Genomic DNA, 16,512 nt, shown 5'->3' with positions numbered 1-16,512 from the left:
CTATCACCTTGCGTAACGAAATTAAAAATATGCTCATTTATCCAGATGATGTAATAAGGTGATGGCACCCACATAAGCAATTTCAAGCCCCGTATGGATCAGTCTTCTGCAATAATTCATCGTGAGTGACGCTAGGTGCTCGTTCAGGGTTCAAATTTTGATTTGGCTTTTATCAAGTTAAACTGTCCTATAGATATTTCTAAGGAATAGATGTAATAATAAACACAAGAGAACAACAAAACCTTGGTTCAACTTTCATGGTATAGATCAATAATACACAGGCTGCAAGCGTCATGAAACCAATCATCAGCTCGCCAGCCCTCCAAACACTACATTGACGTGCTGCCCCTCTTACGTCAAGCCGTATCATTGTACTCAAGCTGTAAGTTGCCTAAATATTTTGGGCCTCATTCATCTCTTTGAGCACTGCTGTTTAGAATCGGAAACTTTGCTGAACAAAACTTTTAGAAGAACAAGGACAATGGATAACCTTCATTTTCTTGAAAGGAAAGGCTTAATTGATTCTACGACCACCTGCATTAAAGAAAAAGCATAAATGAAATTGACTGTACAACCACCTGCATGGCATGAAAGGAACAAATTGGCGTGATCATGCAGAAAAGTTAATGTGGTGATTCAGCAATTACTATCCATCAACTAAATTCTCATTCACAGGAATACAAAATATCACCACAAGTAAAACTGAGCACTACGTTTTCTGGATACACATGAAACATGCTGACTGAACTTTTCATTTTCCGATTTTATAGAATCAAATTTGAGTCCCTTCTCTATTTCTAGCATTAAAATTTGTAGAGTTCTTACCCTGCCATCATACGATAGTGAAGCAAATATCCAAGGCTCACGAGAACTCCAAGCAAGGCCTGGGAATATGGTTAAAACCTTGTTAGATTAATATTCATATCATAGTAAAAAACAGAAGTAGCACTGATTACCATATACACTGTCTTCATAATCACTATAGGAATTAAGTAACGGGTCAGCCTGTTGAGTGGGTGATTCAGCTATGCTGTTAAAACAAACATAAAGGAAAAAGTATCAGAGTAGACCAAAGAATAAAGAAGGAAGTTGTAAGAAAACTTCAGATGTGGGAGAATAAAACAACCTTCCAGAGGTTGATTCATCACTGGCAGATGTAGGAGCCAGCCACAAGTTAACAGTTGAGTCTGTGCCAGCACTCTGCCGAAGGGAAACTCTTGTCAAGAAAATTGCAAAATATAACTGAAAGAAACAATTTGCAGTTTAAATTATACAATAATAGTGACCATCATGCAGAGAGATGATAGCACATAAACGAAAGTACATTGTTAGGAATAGTTGATTCAGATGAATATTTGTAACCAGTTTAGTCCAACCAAGACCCTAATTGCTATAAGGTGAATGCTCAATCCAATTAGTTTCAAACAGAGAGAGAGAGAGAGACCAGAATTAGCCCATCATACTCAGGGTTACATGTGACAGCCCATGTCCTGCCAACATTATTAAACAGATCATGATCAGTGAACTAAAAGTACCTGAATTTAAATACTCCCATTTCATTTTAAAGGGACAGAAACAGTTCAAGCCTCAAACTCAAATGTGGGAAATAAACAACAAAAGAATTAAGTAAAAAAATAAAAATAGTAGAGTTCTCAAACAAAAAAATGACTTTAAGCCAAACGAACCACAAGAGGAGACAAGTCAATTACCAGTGCATATGTCCAGGAAGCTCTTTGACAGGAATTTTGGGCTTTCTAAGATCCCAGACATGTATCCCAGATTCATCTTCTGCAGTGACCTGTGACAAAAGTGGCAAAAATATTGCTCAGAAGTAGTAACCAGAAGACATAACATCTCATTTAAATTGGTTCATTCACAAATCAAAATCACAATTTCCATATTATTAATCATCATTTAACTTATTTTAGCAACTATTAGATATAAGCGAATGTCTCTTATGATCGACAATGCGAAGGATTCACTTCATTCTATGGAAATGCCCACACACCTATGAAAAAATTATTATCTGTGAAGAGTGATCCAAAATTGATAAATTCCCTTTTAAAAAATGTATTGAACATCTGAATACTAGATATTGGCAGATAATTAGCTAAAGCTTTGTAAGTTTACATGTGTGCAAGGCAGATTTTTGGCAGGGCAGTTCCCTGCATGGCCACAGCTTTGACCAAATTGACCAAGAAGTACAGTTTAATAGACCAAAATGTCCTGCCAATTTCTCATCCTTACCATGTCAAACTGACACAGTTGTAATTATGTTACTAGTCTATACATAAAATATCTAGGTATAAGAGGTGGAAGATCTTGGACGTAGCTATAGAAAAAAGAAAATCTCATTTGATAGAAAAAGCAATTGAACATGCCAATTCACCCTAAATAAAGCCATTTCTAAAGATCAATGTTGCAACAAAAATAACAAAAATGCTAATATAAAAGAAAATAATGCAATGGCCACTAAAATTTTAAGGTGGTGTTAAACTAGAAAAATATGCAAGCTATATCCTTACAAGCATATGCTTTTTCTTGACATCATAGTTAGCCTTGCGGATATGGGCATGCTCAATTGAATTTGCCTTCCTGTGATTTTATGAAATTGTTGTCAGCCACAGCATAACTCTAAGCGAAGTCAATAAAGCATATCAAGGTTAAACATTCTAAAAAAAAATTTCTGCACAAGAAACTCAATCGTAAAGGTATTACATCCCTCCTCCCTTGCCGTCCTTTTTCGGTTAGTGGAGGCAGGCAATGACATAGCAACTCTTTGAATTGGGTTCCATGCCTCTTAGAACAAGGAATACAAATCAGGAGGGAAATGGAACACCAAATTACATGACCACCACTAGCTTAGATATGCAGAGACAACATACTTCATTGTACGCAGATCCCAAAACTGGACTGATGATTCACAAGTTGCTGCAACAGCATTTACATCATGTGGATCCCATGCTCCACTGGATAAGTAATGAAGCATACCAGCTGACTCCTTCGATTGCACCTAGATTTCCACAACAAGATCTGAATAAGCATCAGAAAGAGAATTCAAAAATTTTACTATATTATAGGTATTTAGAAATTTTTGGTTTATAGTAACCACCATTGATATGTAGTGAATGACTGGGTACAACTACATGGCATCTAAGACAAATGCAAAGTTACCAGCTGCTAAAAAAATCAATATCAGAAACTATGAAGCTATATTCAATATATTGGGAAGGAAAAATAGGGAGAGAGTGAGTAACTAATGCTTCAAATTGCAAATTTGCTTTTGAAGAAGGTATTTTAGTAATGCTGTATTACCTTCATAAATGTAAAACATACAGGTTGGCCATTCACACAACTAGAATAACCATCAATGTTAAGAAGAACAGAATTCATCCAGAAACTAACCTGGGCAACCTTTTTTAAACAATCCAAACTCCATAATAGAAGATTTTCATCATCAATGCTGATCAACTTATCATGCCTTCCAGATGGCCACCAGAGAACACTGTTGTTTATATACATACACAGTAAGCAAGCCAAAATAAATTTTTTTTCAAAAATGCCTTGTAGGAAATGCAGAGATCATTCAGTTTGAACAACTTAAGAGGAAGTTCTAAAACAGAAACTCACCAATTAATCTTACCAACATGTGCATCAAGCGAGGCAATTTGTTCCAACTGGGGTGAATTCAGCTGCCCATATAACTCAGGGATCTGCCATATTGCAGCCCCATAAGATTCCCCTTCAATGACATAGAATACTATTAAACCACTCTCCATCCTTAAGCCAATAAACTTTTTACAGGAAATGCTCTTACTAAAGACTAATTATCACGACAGCTAATGCAAGCAATAGTACTAAAACTAATACATACAGAAAAGAATTATAAGGGTTCCTCAAAATGACCTAACTTGAAATTAGAAGGCCTGGAAACCACGACTATGTATAGAATGATTATGCCGGTTATTTTCAATAAGGATCTAATTTCCTTTTATCTTTTTGAGCGGTAAAGTCACCAAAACTAATGAACAACGGGGGGAGCAGACAACGAAGGTCGACTAAGCCAGTCGAATGTTACCAAGATCAAGTTCACTAGCATCCCCATTGAACCTAAAAACAAACCACAAAACCAGAATCTGCAAGAAATGCACGTAAATCAAGATTAATAAGCTACCAGTAGAGAAAACGGTAGAGAAAATCCGTTGATCGAAGGGACAGGAAGCTAGGTCCCAGATCTCGTTAGGATGCGAAAACAAGCCCTCGCAAATGAGCTCGGTTCCACCTGAAGATAGCCGAATCAGATGCACCTGGCAGTTTTCAGTTGAATTCGGTAAGATGATAAAAATTTAAGCATTGTGATTGTGAAATTAAACGAGATTAATTAACGAACAAAAACCTCGTTTTCTTCCCGGAGACTGAGGGTTCCAGTAATGAAGCTGGTGTGATCCGTGTCCGCTTTAACATCCGATATGCATCTTGCCTGCGAGCATAAAAGAGGTAAGCCTTAAACACTTCGATTCTGAGAGGTGTAAAAGTTAGTGGGATTGAAATTTTGAGCGTCGACCTGATATTTGAGGCCGTAGCCGATGCCAGAAGATCCTCCTTGCATCGCTGCACCACCAGGAGCTAACGAAGGCTGCTTCTTTGTCACCGGTACTTTCAACGCCTCGATTTTCCGGACGTTTCTAGGTAAAATGCGTGCGCGTCGTTTTACCGGGTAATCGGCTACGCCATTAGCAATGGGCTATTCATTGGACGCTCAGATTCTAGCCCAGTAGGCTTGACACGGTAAACACAGAGGGTCCATGTTAGTCAGGAACTTTGGGCCCATAGAACCCGGCAGCTTGATCCATCGATCTAAAAATTTTAAAATGAACTAAATCGAAATTTCAAAAAATAATAATCATCCATCAAAATATATTTTTAAAATTGAAATAATTGAAAATGAACTAGGCCAGTGGACTCAATCGAATATATTTTTCATCACTTCTCTCCATAACATTTTCAATAATATTTTGAAAAAATTAAAAATTAAATTACTCATCTTCCTATTCTAATCAAGAAAAATTCAACTCACAAAATTATTATTATTAAAAATATTAAAATATATATGATTAATGATCAATTGATTCAGTCAGTTCAATTGTAGTTTTTTTATATCAGAAAATAATTGAATAAATCAAACAAATCGATACTCATAATCAATTTAAGATTGAAATCAACATAATCAAATGAATTAATTAATTCAATTAATTATTTTGATCTCAACTTAACACTGCTCAACCATACCCATTATTTTGCTCATTTTCGTTCGTGATAATTTTTCATGCATATTACTTGTGATAATTTAACGCAGGATCATGGTTGTTAGCGGATTTGACATGCTATTCTCTTTTGCTTTTCAGTTTTTTCCCAAAGGGGTGATGATCAAACACGGTCTCTATTATAAGGACCATCATGAAGGGCACTAGTTTTTCTTATTGATGAATATTCATCATTATCTGCGTTGGAAGCTTGTAATGATGAACTCACCCAATGACAAATTGGGCCAATTGGGGACATTAAGCAACATTTGCAAACAACTTTGGATTTAATAACATGTACGTGCTATTTAAGCAAATATTTCGAAGTTATCTTAATTTGATTGTCTCTATAATGAAGAAAGTAACGAAGAGAAAAATGATATAATCTTACCATAGTGATATGTTTACTCATATTTAAAAAAAAAAAAACATCTAATTTAAAATAACTTAATTCAAATTTCAAATGAACTAATCGAATTTCATTGAATGAAAATTTAGAATTATTAATCTTCTTTTAATTAAAAACTTTTAACATATTTACACTTTAATTTTCCTTTTTTAAACTCAATTTAAATATGTATATATTAAATTAAACATCACTCGTGAATAATGAATTCTAATTACTAATTAAATTTGTAAGAAGAAATAGATAGACAAACAGCATACAAATAATTATCCTTGGGATCTATTATGATACTAATATGATAATTTATTATTTTATTTTTTAAACTTTTTAATATTATATTCATATGTTTAATCCAATAATATATATATATATATATTTAAAAAGCATATTTTTTGTCACGTGAAAACGAAAGGAAGTTTCCATTTTTTTCAAATCCATGCTTTAGGCTTCATATTTGTATAAACTTCATAATTTTGTATAACATAATTAGTTATATTAAAAATATATAAAAATTAAAATAACTGATAAAATAATTTTTATATTAAGTATCTATTAAATATTTTTTTTTCATTTTTTATCTCTTATTAATTCTCAACTATTTATCCAACTTTTTGTAAAGACTAAAACAATTAATAAAATGATATATTTTTTTACTTTCTCAATTATGTACTTAATAAATTTTTTTAATTTATAATTCATATAATGTTAATAATTCTCAATTACTTTTTTATTTTCAATAAATCTAATACATTTTTAACCGATTAACAGTTTTTTTTAATTTTGATAAAAAAATTTATTTAAATATTTAAATATTTTAAACTTTTAAAAGTATTGAACTGTCCTGATCAAATCATTATTAATTTTTACTGCTTCCTGTCTAGTGGCCACTGCCAAATTGTCTAAAATGAAGAAAAGAAAACTGGAAGCCAAGGAATAGAAAGACGCGGCTCAGGAGTAGGAGGAAGTGGCCAGGGAGGGAGGCAAAGTTTCTATACACCGAAGTGGCGATTGCAGATATATTACGAGATTGGAAAAGTCGTACGTTACGCCAATTTTCAAAACCGTCAAAATCCAACGATGACTTCGTGATCATGAGACGTCTATTGTACTGCAAGTTGCACAAAAAAGGAGCTTACCAAGACTCGCCTAACCTAAGTAATAATCCACCCTTTTTAAATATTCATCCTTTTTTTATTAATGAAAGAATTCTTTGGCTTTCAAAAAATATATACATCTTTTTTTTATATTCTATAAAAATGTTGACTTTCATTTATTTTATATCAAAATTTTTAAAATTTTATACTATAAATATGTAACATATTTAATATTAAAAAGTAAAAAACCAAAAAAAAAATTAAGCATTTAAAAAGTAAAAAATACTTTCTGCGAAATATTGTTGCTAAATGTCAAATGACTGGTTTCCAATAACAAGTGGCTAAAAAACAGTAGGCGCATCTTTTGATATGACACTCTTTTATCGTTTGCCAAAACAAAGTAGGGACGTGACATATGTCATTGTTTCACTTCGCATAATTTTTTATTTTCCTGAAGGGCATAAATTCCATTTTGAAATTTTACTTAATTTCCTCAATGAACTAAAAAGACACAGTTTGTTTATTTTTCGTTTAAATATGTTAAAGATTATTATATAATAAATATGATAATTTGCACAATTTATTTTTTGTGACAAAATTTAAGTAAGACAATATTAAAAATAGTACCCGCCTAGTAGTATATATTAATTAGTAGTACACGATGACGTCACTTTCCATTTTAACACATAGTAGTGCTAAGTATGTATATTTTATTGCCCTCTTCACGTTTATCTCTCTTGGTGTGCTTAATGATGTCCGAAAAAGGTGACGTTAGTTAAAAGAGGGCAATGTTAGGTATTTTAATACAAGTACTATATTTGTATTAAACCTAACATTTTTGGACATCACCATTAATATAACATAGGGTTAAATTAAATGGATCTGAATTTTATATGATGATGTATTGTCCGTTTATAATATCGAAACACTTATGTCACATATGACTTTCCTAATAGTATATGATACATTTAATTAATTGTTGAATAAATTAACTTTCATTATACAATATATTTAATATGTTTAAATTTATATATTGAGTTATTAGATATTTAAATATTTAAATTTGTCTAGAGTTTAAATAATTGATATAAGTCTACACTAATATTAGATATGGTAATGTTGGATATCATTATTAACATGACACGAAATTAAATAAATTTGAGTTTTATAAAATTATAACGTCTCATAATCGTATCAACCCATCTAAAATACAAAAAAAAAATTATATCTTATGCGATTAATCTATGTAATTCATATATAATATATTTAATTAATATCATATTAACAAGAAAATTTTCAAAATTCAAATCTTATGCCCCTGTTTCTCATCTCACTTCGTACTTAAATTCTTACAAATTGTCACTTGTTTATTTTTTATTATTAATTAATGCATATTTGATTTTAATTTTTTTTCTCACAAAAGGATTATGGGTTTAAATTTTTTTTTCTATTTCTCTCTCGTCTCGCGAGAGGAAATACGAGAGAGAAAGAAAGGACAAAATTTTAAACCGGTAATCCTTTTGATTCAAACTTTCATAACTTAAACTTATAGAAGGAGTTATTAATATTTAAAATACTTAAATATTTTACAACGCTTTTTATCAAATCTTACTTTTTTTTTTATTTGTTCTAACGGCAACAACAGTATCAAAATAAATACCTGAATATATACGCAACAATTCTATAACCAAAGTAACCGAAGAGGTAGCCTGCTCAGCAACGGAAATATGATCAAATGAATGGTCTTGTGCGGTTGTGCCTTCGTGTTAAAACATGTAAATGACCTGAAATTCTAAAATTACCCTTCAAATCGTATAATTGCAACCACATACACCAACTCACGCTAAAAGTTCGTCTTATCTTCCCCCCAAATCCATCCTATAAGAAAACAGAAGGAAAAAAATCTTAAGAACAAGAAACCCTCATAGCTCTTAAAGCTCCCATCATCTCTCTTTATCTATCTGTTCACTTTTTTGGTTGCACTCGACTTCTCTTTATGGGGAAGCCAAAAAACCTCGATATTCAGAGTTGATAACAGAGCGGAGAAAATTAAGAGAATTAAGGAGATCATGATGATAAAGAAGCCACAAAAGATCAACATGTTAATAATGAAATCGGTTTCTGATCTTGATTGGCGTCTTCTCTTCTTAGTAATCACTCCTCTTTCGCTTCTTCTTTTCCTTTCCTTCTCATCTGCACCCATCAACTCTGTTTTCCCGCTCCGATCTTTCATCTTCGACAGAACCAACTCCTCGGGTTTTATCAGTTTATGGTCCCGGGGGCCCCCCAATCGACTAAACTTTGGGTCGACTCCGTCCAAGGCCGAGTTGGATAAGTCGAGGATCGCGGTGTGCTTAGTTGGCGGGGCTAGGAGGTTCGAGCTCACGGGACCGTCGATCGTGGAGAAGGTTCTTAAAGAGTATCCCAATTCAGACCTTTTTCTGCACAGTCCCATGGACAAGAATGCCTTCAAGTTATCACTTTTAAAAACTGCGCCGAGGGTCGCCTCGGTTAGATTATTTGAGCAGAAATTCGTGCCGCAGACGGAGGAGCAGTTTAGAGTCCTCACGGCGGCCAACTCTCCTAATGGTATCCAGGTAAAAACTGTGAACTTCCCTACTCTTTGGTTACGTAAAATTTTGCTATAATTGGGTTTCGTAAATATTTCTTCCACTTTCATATCCTACCTTGTTTTGTTAAGTTGGAACCAATTTTTTGCGTTGATTGGTGGATTTCGGAGCCGGAGTTGGAACCGTCCACAATTTGGTAGCCAACTCATTTTGAAAGTTTCTACTTTTTCAATTCGATTTTCTTGATCTTTTTATTGTTAATTGAGCTTGCGTTGTTTTTAATCCTTTTCCTAAAGCTGGGATAATACATTTTAGCTTATTTGATGCGCCCTTTCCATCTAGCTAAACTTTTCCAGAAATAATTTCATGGTCAATTTCAACGTCCAAATCCATGTTTCCTTAGTCTAGTATTTGCAATAGTTAGCTTTGAAATTTCCCTGGGTGGCCAAATCTACAGAGACGGCTAAGGACTTTCTGATTTATCCCAACTGGGAAAGGTCCACGTGCAAAAGGCCGCCCTCTCTTTGTCAAAAATTTCCTGCTTCTAGTATGGTGCCATTGTACGGCACAACCTTTTTTTCATTTGAAAATGATCAGAGCGAATCTTTAACGAAGGTCCCGCTCCGCCAACATGAATTGGAGCACCTGTCCTGGTTTCTATCACGACTTTTCCAGTGTAATATTTCAGGGATAATCTGAAAGTAAAATTCACGTTTTTCGTACAGGGTCTTCTACAGTATTTTAATCTGGTGGAGGGATGCATCACGATGATCGAAACATATCAAAAGCAGCACAACTTTACCTACGACTGGATTGTCCGAACCAGAGTGGACGGTTACTGGAATGCCCCGTTGTCTCCCCAAAACTTCGTGGCGGGCCAATACACGGTCCCTTCAGGATCAGTCTATGGCGGCCTCAACGACCGCCTCGGCATCGGCGACTTGCGTACGTCTAAAATTGCCCTTTCCCGCCTTTCTCTCATCCCCAAAATTGACTCGGCTGGTTACAGGCAGCTCAACTCGGAATCAGCGTTCAAAGCCCAGCTCACCACCCTAAACATATCCTACGTAGAACACAGACTGCCGTTCTGCGTCATGACGGACCGGACGTACGAGTTCCCGCCTGCCCATTTGGGAGTGCCGGTGGCGGCGCTGTCGAGTCCGGGTCCACTAAGCGGGGCCAAATGCAGGCCGTGCACTCCGGCGTGTCGAGACCTTTGCGTGGCGAATATAATGTCGTCGCTTGACAAGGGATGGAGCTGGACCAACTGGGGTAACGGGACTCTCGAGCTTTGCGATGCTCATGGCGGCTGGGAGAAAGGATGGGAGAAGATTTTCGATAGAGTTGCTGGTAAAAACTTCGCTGCCGAGAGGAGGCGAGTTAACGTTCTGAAATTTGAGGAATGTGTTCGTGATTTTCGAGAAATGATGAGGAAGGCCGCCAAGTGGGAGGCGCCTGCGGTGGAAGATATCTGTAGACTCGGCTTGGGGATGACACGGAGATGATTTTTACTTTAGAGCAAAAGCTTAGTTTAGGCTCTTTTTTTTTGGGATTGTATTTTTTTTTCCTACTGTACACACACATGGTTTACAGGTCCTAATATAGTATCAGCATTGGTGTAAACGGGGAAGTAGCTTTAGATTAATTCTTTATCTAAGTATATCAATTAATTCGAGTAGTTTCGATTTTAAAAATATTGGAGTTGATGGAATCAACTCATTATAAGTATATTTTAATACATTTTCATTTACCTTTGTTGAAAATTTTAATGCTTTTAACCATGTGTGTTAGCATCTTAATGTTATTAAGCTTATGATGCTAAGATTTTAAAATTTAATATCTTTTTTATAATTAATGTAAAATAATAAAACTAAAAAAAGTGAATTAGAGTTCAAAATTTTCAATTATCAACCGAATAATACTTATTCCATCAGATTACTTTTTAAATAACATTCAATTATAAAAATATTTAAATAGAATTAACCTTTTACTCATTTCTAAAAATGAGACATATGTTAAACACAACCAATATTCATCTATTAAATAACACTTACTAGTGCACTCAACATTTAATTCATTGAATGTTAAAAAGTATGGTTCGAATTTTTTTTAATTATAAAAAATAACACTTAATAGTAGAAAAAAAAAAAAGAGCGTATTTATTGGAGCAAGGAAATAGAGCTTTCATGTGAAAAGGCATTCCAATGAGATCGAGAACGTTAGTTGAAAACAGAACGGCCGCTAGGAACATTTGCAATTCCAGGTCACCAAACCAAACTACCGAAGGCAATTGGCAATGGATGGTGATGTCTCAGTAACACCATCCGCATGGACCACAGAGCTAATCATGTACTTGTCGGGCAGTGGTTCTGTCTTTTTCGACAAGCACTCTTCAATAAATTTCCAGTTTTTGACCTTTTTCCAGGATATAAACCGGCTTCCCTTCGCTGTCCACTTCTGTTGCAATCGTACTAAGTTTTACTTCCAAACTAATTGTTGTAGTACGATTTGGAATCGGAGCCCTGGTCCAACTCGAACGATTTTCCGCCTCATTCCTGATTGCTTAATTAGTTGGAGGAAAAATAAAAGCCGTATTAATGACATGGGAGAGAGAAGGACACTGACGAAATAAAAAACAATCAATATTATCACTCGCCAATTCACTTTTGCTCTTGTATACTTTACATACAGACACGTGTATAATCAGTAATGGCGGTTACTCTCTTATTGAGTAGGAATTTGAAATTAAAGATAAACATTAATCAGTTTCAACCGCCGTTCGATTTGTTTAGATTTAAAATTTTTGTGGATTATTTGCTTTCATTTATTCAATTATTTTAATTATTTTAATATTAAATTCACAATTTATTTATCGAAAATCAATTATAAATAATATATTTTCATATATAATATAAATTTAAATTATATTATGTAATATAAATATTATTAATATATTTATATATAACCGATTTAATCGATAATAAGTTGACGTCGGTTATTTATTAGCTTTCTCTTCATCGTTTTTTTTATACAATCCAGTTGCTGTGAACGAAAATTATGAATGCTTTTCAAAAAACAAAAATATTTTAACACCATCTCTGCATTGGCAGGTAAACAGGTTTTGGATCCATCATGCCAACCCAGTCCCGAGCCTAGAAAGGGGATGTTAACCAATGTGGTTAAGGCCTGTCCGATTAGGACCTGATGAATCCATCCGCTGGTACTGTTTAAGCCCAACTATCAGATCAGTCCTTGATATTGATCTTCTTGGTGAGTTTCATGACATAACAGCGACGTCCTAAAAAGTAATTAAAGCTAGAAAGCATAAAAGCATTGAGTTCCCTGATTCCTGGTATAGGAAAGAGCAACATATTTCATTGTAGCCACAGCTGCAGACTGGAAAATGAAAACCACAGAAATTAAAGCATAGCGTTTACTCTGCAAGGCAAGAAATCCAAAAAGAAAACAGAAAAACCACACAGGGTAAACAGATAAAGCTGCAGTGACGATTTACTGGATATAAGATTGACCAGTAATATCAATGTCTCGATCGCCGGATGACGGTGGGGGTTTGTTCACGGGCTTGTACCTGGCCTCATCAGGTCCATCAGCACTTTGAGTTTCACTGGCAGGCGGCTTTTCCGGTCTCTTCGTCTGTCCCTGCTCCTCGGTTCCGTACATTCCGCCGCCGTAAGCACCGCGTGTCACCGGCTGCATCGGTGAAATATGAGGAGGCTGATGACTCTGCTCCGCCTTTTTTCCTTTTCCTGGTTCACTCTTCCTTTCCATCGTGAATTAACAATTTGACAAATTTCTACCGTTTGTGGAGACAGATCCACTTCCCTATGCATTTTTATTGCAACTTGCCATCTTCAGCTTTGCGTAACTAACTGCCACGTGTTAAGTAGACAACAAAACATTGGTCAAACGCCACGTGTAAACAAGTACGATAACACCTGTCAACCTCCGGAAGTCGAGCGAAAGCTTCCTTTAATATAAAGGTTATAAATTACGTGGCATTTGAGGAGCTCAACACCTCATCCATTTCATACAAGACTTTTATTATTACAGAGGAAAACTCGTGCGTTGAACACGACCCACTCAGTTTACACCTGTCAGAATGCGGTCCACCTACCGAGTACATCACAATTTCTGTTGAAGCCTCCATGTGGCTAAGTGTAAAAGCTTCGTTAGGGTTTCTTTATATATATAATATAAATTATTAAGTTAAATGTTTAAATTAATATTAAATTAACTTAAGTTTGAGAAGGTAAAAATGAAAAATTTAATATTTGAGATGATGAAATTATAAAATTTTTAAAAATAAAAATAAAAATTTAAAAATTTAAAATAAAATAAAATAATATATATAAATTTTGAAATTTTAAGGGGGCAGGGGCTCTTTCTAGTCTCCCCTCCCTCAACTTCTAGACCAAATATTTGGATACTTTTTCAATTAAGAGTTAAATATTTCAATTATAATAATCAAAGCTCAAACATTTTCGATTCCTTACAATTAAATGTTAAGTTGACAAGTGGATGCAATGTGTATTATATACGATAGAAAATTGAGTTAAAAATATAAATATTATTTTATCATGTTAAAAATTTAATTGTTATACATCATATTAAAAATATAATTGTTACATCTCATGTTGAAAATTTAGTTATTATACGTTATATTAAAAAATATAGTTGTTACACATTATGTTGAAAATTTAGTTATTACATACCATGTTGAAAAATATAATTATTACATGTCATATTGAAAAATGTAGTTTTCATATGTTATATTGAAAATTCAGTTGTTACATACTATGTTAAATTTATACCATATTAAAAAATTTAATTATTACATGTCATGATGAAAAAATTGTTACACGTCATGTCATAATTAAAACCGTTTTGATTTAATAGAAAAAAACTTTATGAGAAAATTACCCTTCCATATCTTACCCTTTAAAGTTAACGTCCACGTCATGCGCGTGTCTTACATACACCGAACATCTCTTACCTTAACCCTTAATTATAAAAAATAAAAAATATTTAATTATTAATTGTAACAATTAATGCAATTCACCCTAAATTGACAAAAATTTAAAAAATTTGACTCCAAATTAAATATTTAGTCTTATTATTATACTTTCCTTTTGATGTTTGGGGCAGAACAGCATTACAAGGCAAGTAATTCTGTTTTGGAGGCCCAAACATCATCCTTTGCATTCGTTTCAGAGGCCCACGTAACGCCTAATCAAATATCTATGTGGGTTTCATTGGTTGCTAGTTTAGGGATGTTTTCTTTTCAAATGGGCTGTCGATTTGGACCGGATCTCTCCTGAATAGATGGCCAGTCTACCCTGTTTTGGCTGCCCCAGCTCGGGAAATTGATGTTACGTCCATTCTTTAAGCCTTTTTATGTAAAGAGCTTTGTGATGCTTTCTAAAACCTCAATTATCATCACTTCCAAGATCCCAAGGTCCCAACTTAAATTCTCTAAAACGTGTACCAATTTATATAAAGTATATTCCCTGCTTAAAGATGTACATTCACTATTGACACTAACCAATTTCAATCACCTTAAAGGCCTATATGTAATTATTTATCATCATATATATCTATATATATATTCATCAAGTGTAAACCTAGCTAATTGATACATACTTTGATTTAGCTTGGTGACGGTTAAGTGATAAATATTTTCCTTGGTGACATGGCCAAATTCTTGTTGTGCATTTGACACTAATGATCTTCATCTTGTTTACCTACCAAAAGAATCAAAAATGAAAAACCTTCCTAGAGTCATTCCCATTCTCATACCCCGCATGTTCGGAGGAAAAATGTCACAGAAAAAAATTTAGTGTGAAACGTGACGAAACTTTTTTTTGGTGAAGATGCCTTCTAATCGTCTCCACCGCTCCACGTGGGCTGAGTGATCAGTCAATGCCAATGAATGAATATGATAATAAATTGATCCCCGCCTTTGGTAAATACAAAACCTTGAACAAATAAATAACTTAAAGCTTCAGTTTTCATAGCATGCTACCAGCTTAAAGGCTTAAGCCTCGCCGTTTTTTTGCGAAAGAATCTCGTGACTTTAATTTTGAAATCTTATCTGAATTATGCTAGTTGGAGGACTTCAAGGACAAGTTGTTCAAAGACTATCTGTCATGTCTGCTTTCCAAACCATGCGTGTTATTGAATTCCACTGTTAGCCAGTTTACTTTGATCTACAAATTGGTTCTGTTCGAGTGACGATGACCAGGATCAAATAAATAAAACTGGGTCAACGAGAAAGCATAGACTAGGGTTTACTTAATTGTTATTAAAGAATTCTCGGTGGTTGAATGTGGGCAGTTATCTTTTTTGGAGCTTATGATTTAAATTTTCTATCAGGAAAAGTCTACGCAGTGAGAATGGTTTAACTTTAATCTCCTTTTCAAACTTCTTCAATAAATTGGCTTCTTAATTACTTCTTCAGATGTTGCTACAGTTTCTCTGGAATGGTGGATTTCATCAATTTCTACCCCAATACACCTAGTCTTTCAGTCTTTGACAGAAGGTAAGCAGACCTCAACATTGCATGAGGCCTGCCACCTATTCATCCTGGAATTGGAGAGTTGACATGGGACGGGAAAAACCAATGTTTATTGCTATACAGATAGAATCCATTCTGTTCTCTGGTTTCAGACTTTCAGCTTTAAAATGAATTAAGTTAAATTTTCCGTTCGGTGTTACTAAATTAAAAGCAGAAAAATATCCACTGGTATATGGTATTATTAACAAGTTGCAAAATCCAAGACCTCTCGTGGCATATATAGAAATACAGGCAGAAGAGCATGTCCGGCATATCTCGTGGAGGGCGGTATGGCGATTTAAAATAGAAAAAAAAAGGTTTTTTTTTTAATTTTTCCTGTATTTTTTCAAAAGTGTATAGTTGTATTTTCCTCTTAACTATTTTTCTGATACGCAAGCATATAATTGCTAGCTGATACGCATTTATGATGCAGGGAACATACAAATGGATTTTCCTCAAACCGTTTGCATGATGTACCAAATTTTCCTTTCCGTCAAGAAAGGCTAATCAGACGATTAATCTGATTAGAACCATTCTTTATTGTTGCAACATTTTCACAGATTCT

General features: G+C 34.3%; 3 protein-coding genes across 3 annotated transcripts; 1 reads left to right on the top strand and 2 right to left on the bottom strand.

The window, feature by feature from the left end:
• Positions 140-4,724, bottom strand: LOC18591683 (WD repeat-containing protein DWA2). The gene is made up of 13 exons (XM_018126001.1): positions 4,565-4,724; positions 4,397-4,480; positions 4,175-4,307; positions 3,631-3,742; positions 3,406-3,505; positions 2,886-3,013; positions 2,526-2,595; positions 1,710-1,798; positions 1,445-1,490; positions 1,127-1,200; positions 957-1,030; positions 826-884; positions 140-534 (listed from the first exon to the last, which is right to left on the bottom strand). Exons 1-13 carry the CDS (start codon positions 4,607-4,609, stop codon positions 493-495), a joined length of 1,056 nt encoding a protein of 351 aa, XP_017981490.1. The 5' UTR covers positions 4,610-4,724; the 3' UTR covers positions 140-492.
• Positions 8,529-11,067, top strand: LOC18591682. Its single transcript, XM_007017933.2, has 2 exons — positions 8,529-9,400; positions 10,099-11,067. Exons 1-2 carry the CDS (start codon positions 8,873-8,875, stop codon positions 10,876-10,878), a joined length of 1,308 nt encoding a protein of 435 aa, XP_007017995.1. The 5' UTR covers positions 8,529-8,872; the 3' UTR covers positions 10,879-11,067.
• LOC18591680 lies at positions 12,343-13,194 on the bottom strand. Its single transcript, XM_018125627.1, has 2 exons — positions 12,904-13,194; positions 12,343-12,769 (listed from the first exon to the last, which is right to left on the bottom strand). Exons 1-2 carry the CDS (start codon positions 13,160-13,162, stop codon positions 12,672-12,674), a joined length of 357 nt encoding a protein of 118 aa, XP_017981116.1. The 5' UTR covers positions 13,163-13,194; the 3' UTR covers positions 12,343-12,671.

Source organism: Theobroma cacao, chromosome 8, assembly GCF_000208745.1.
Source record: "Theobroma cacao cultivar B97-61/B2 chromosome 8, Criollo_cocoa_genome_V2, whole genome shotgun sequence".
NCBI classification, from domain to species: domain Eukaryota; kingdom Viridiplantae; phylum Streptophyta; class Magnoliopsida; order Malvales; family Malvaceae; genus Theobroma; species Theobroma cacao.
This window is presented reverse-complemented; position numbering and strand designations above follow the sequence as displayed.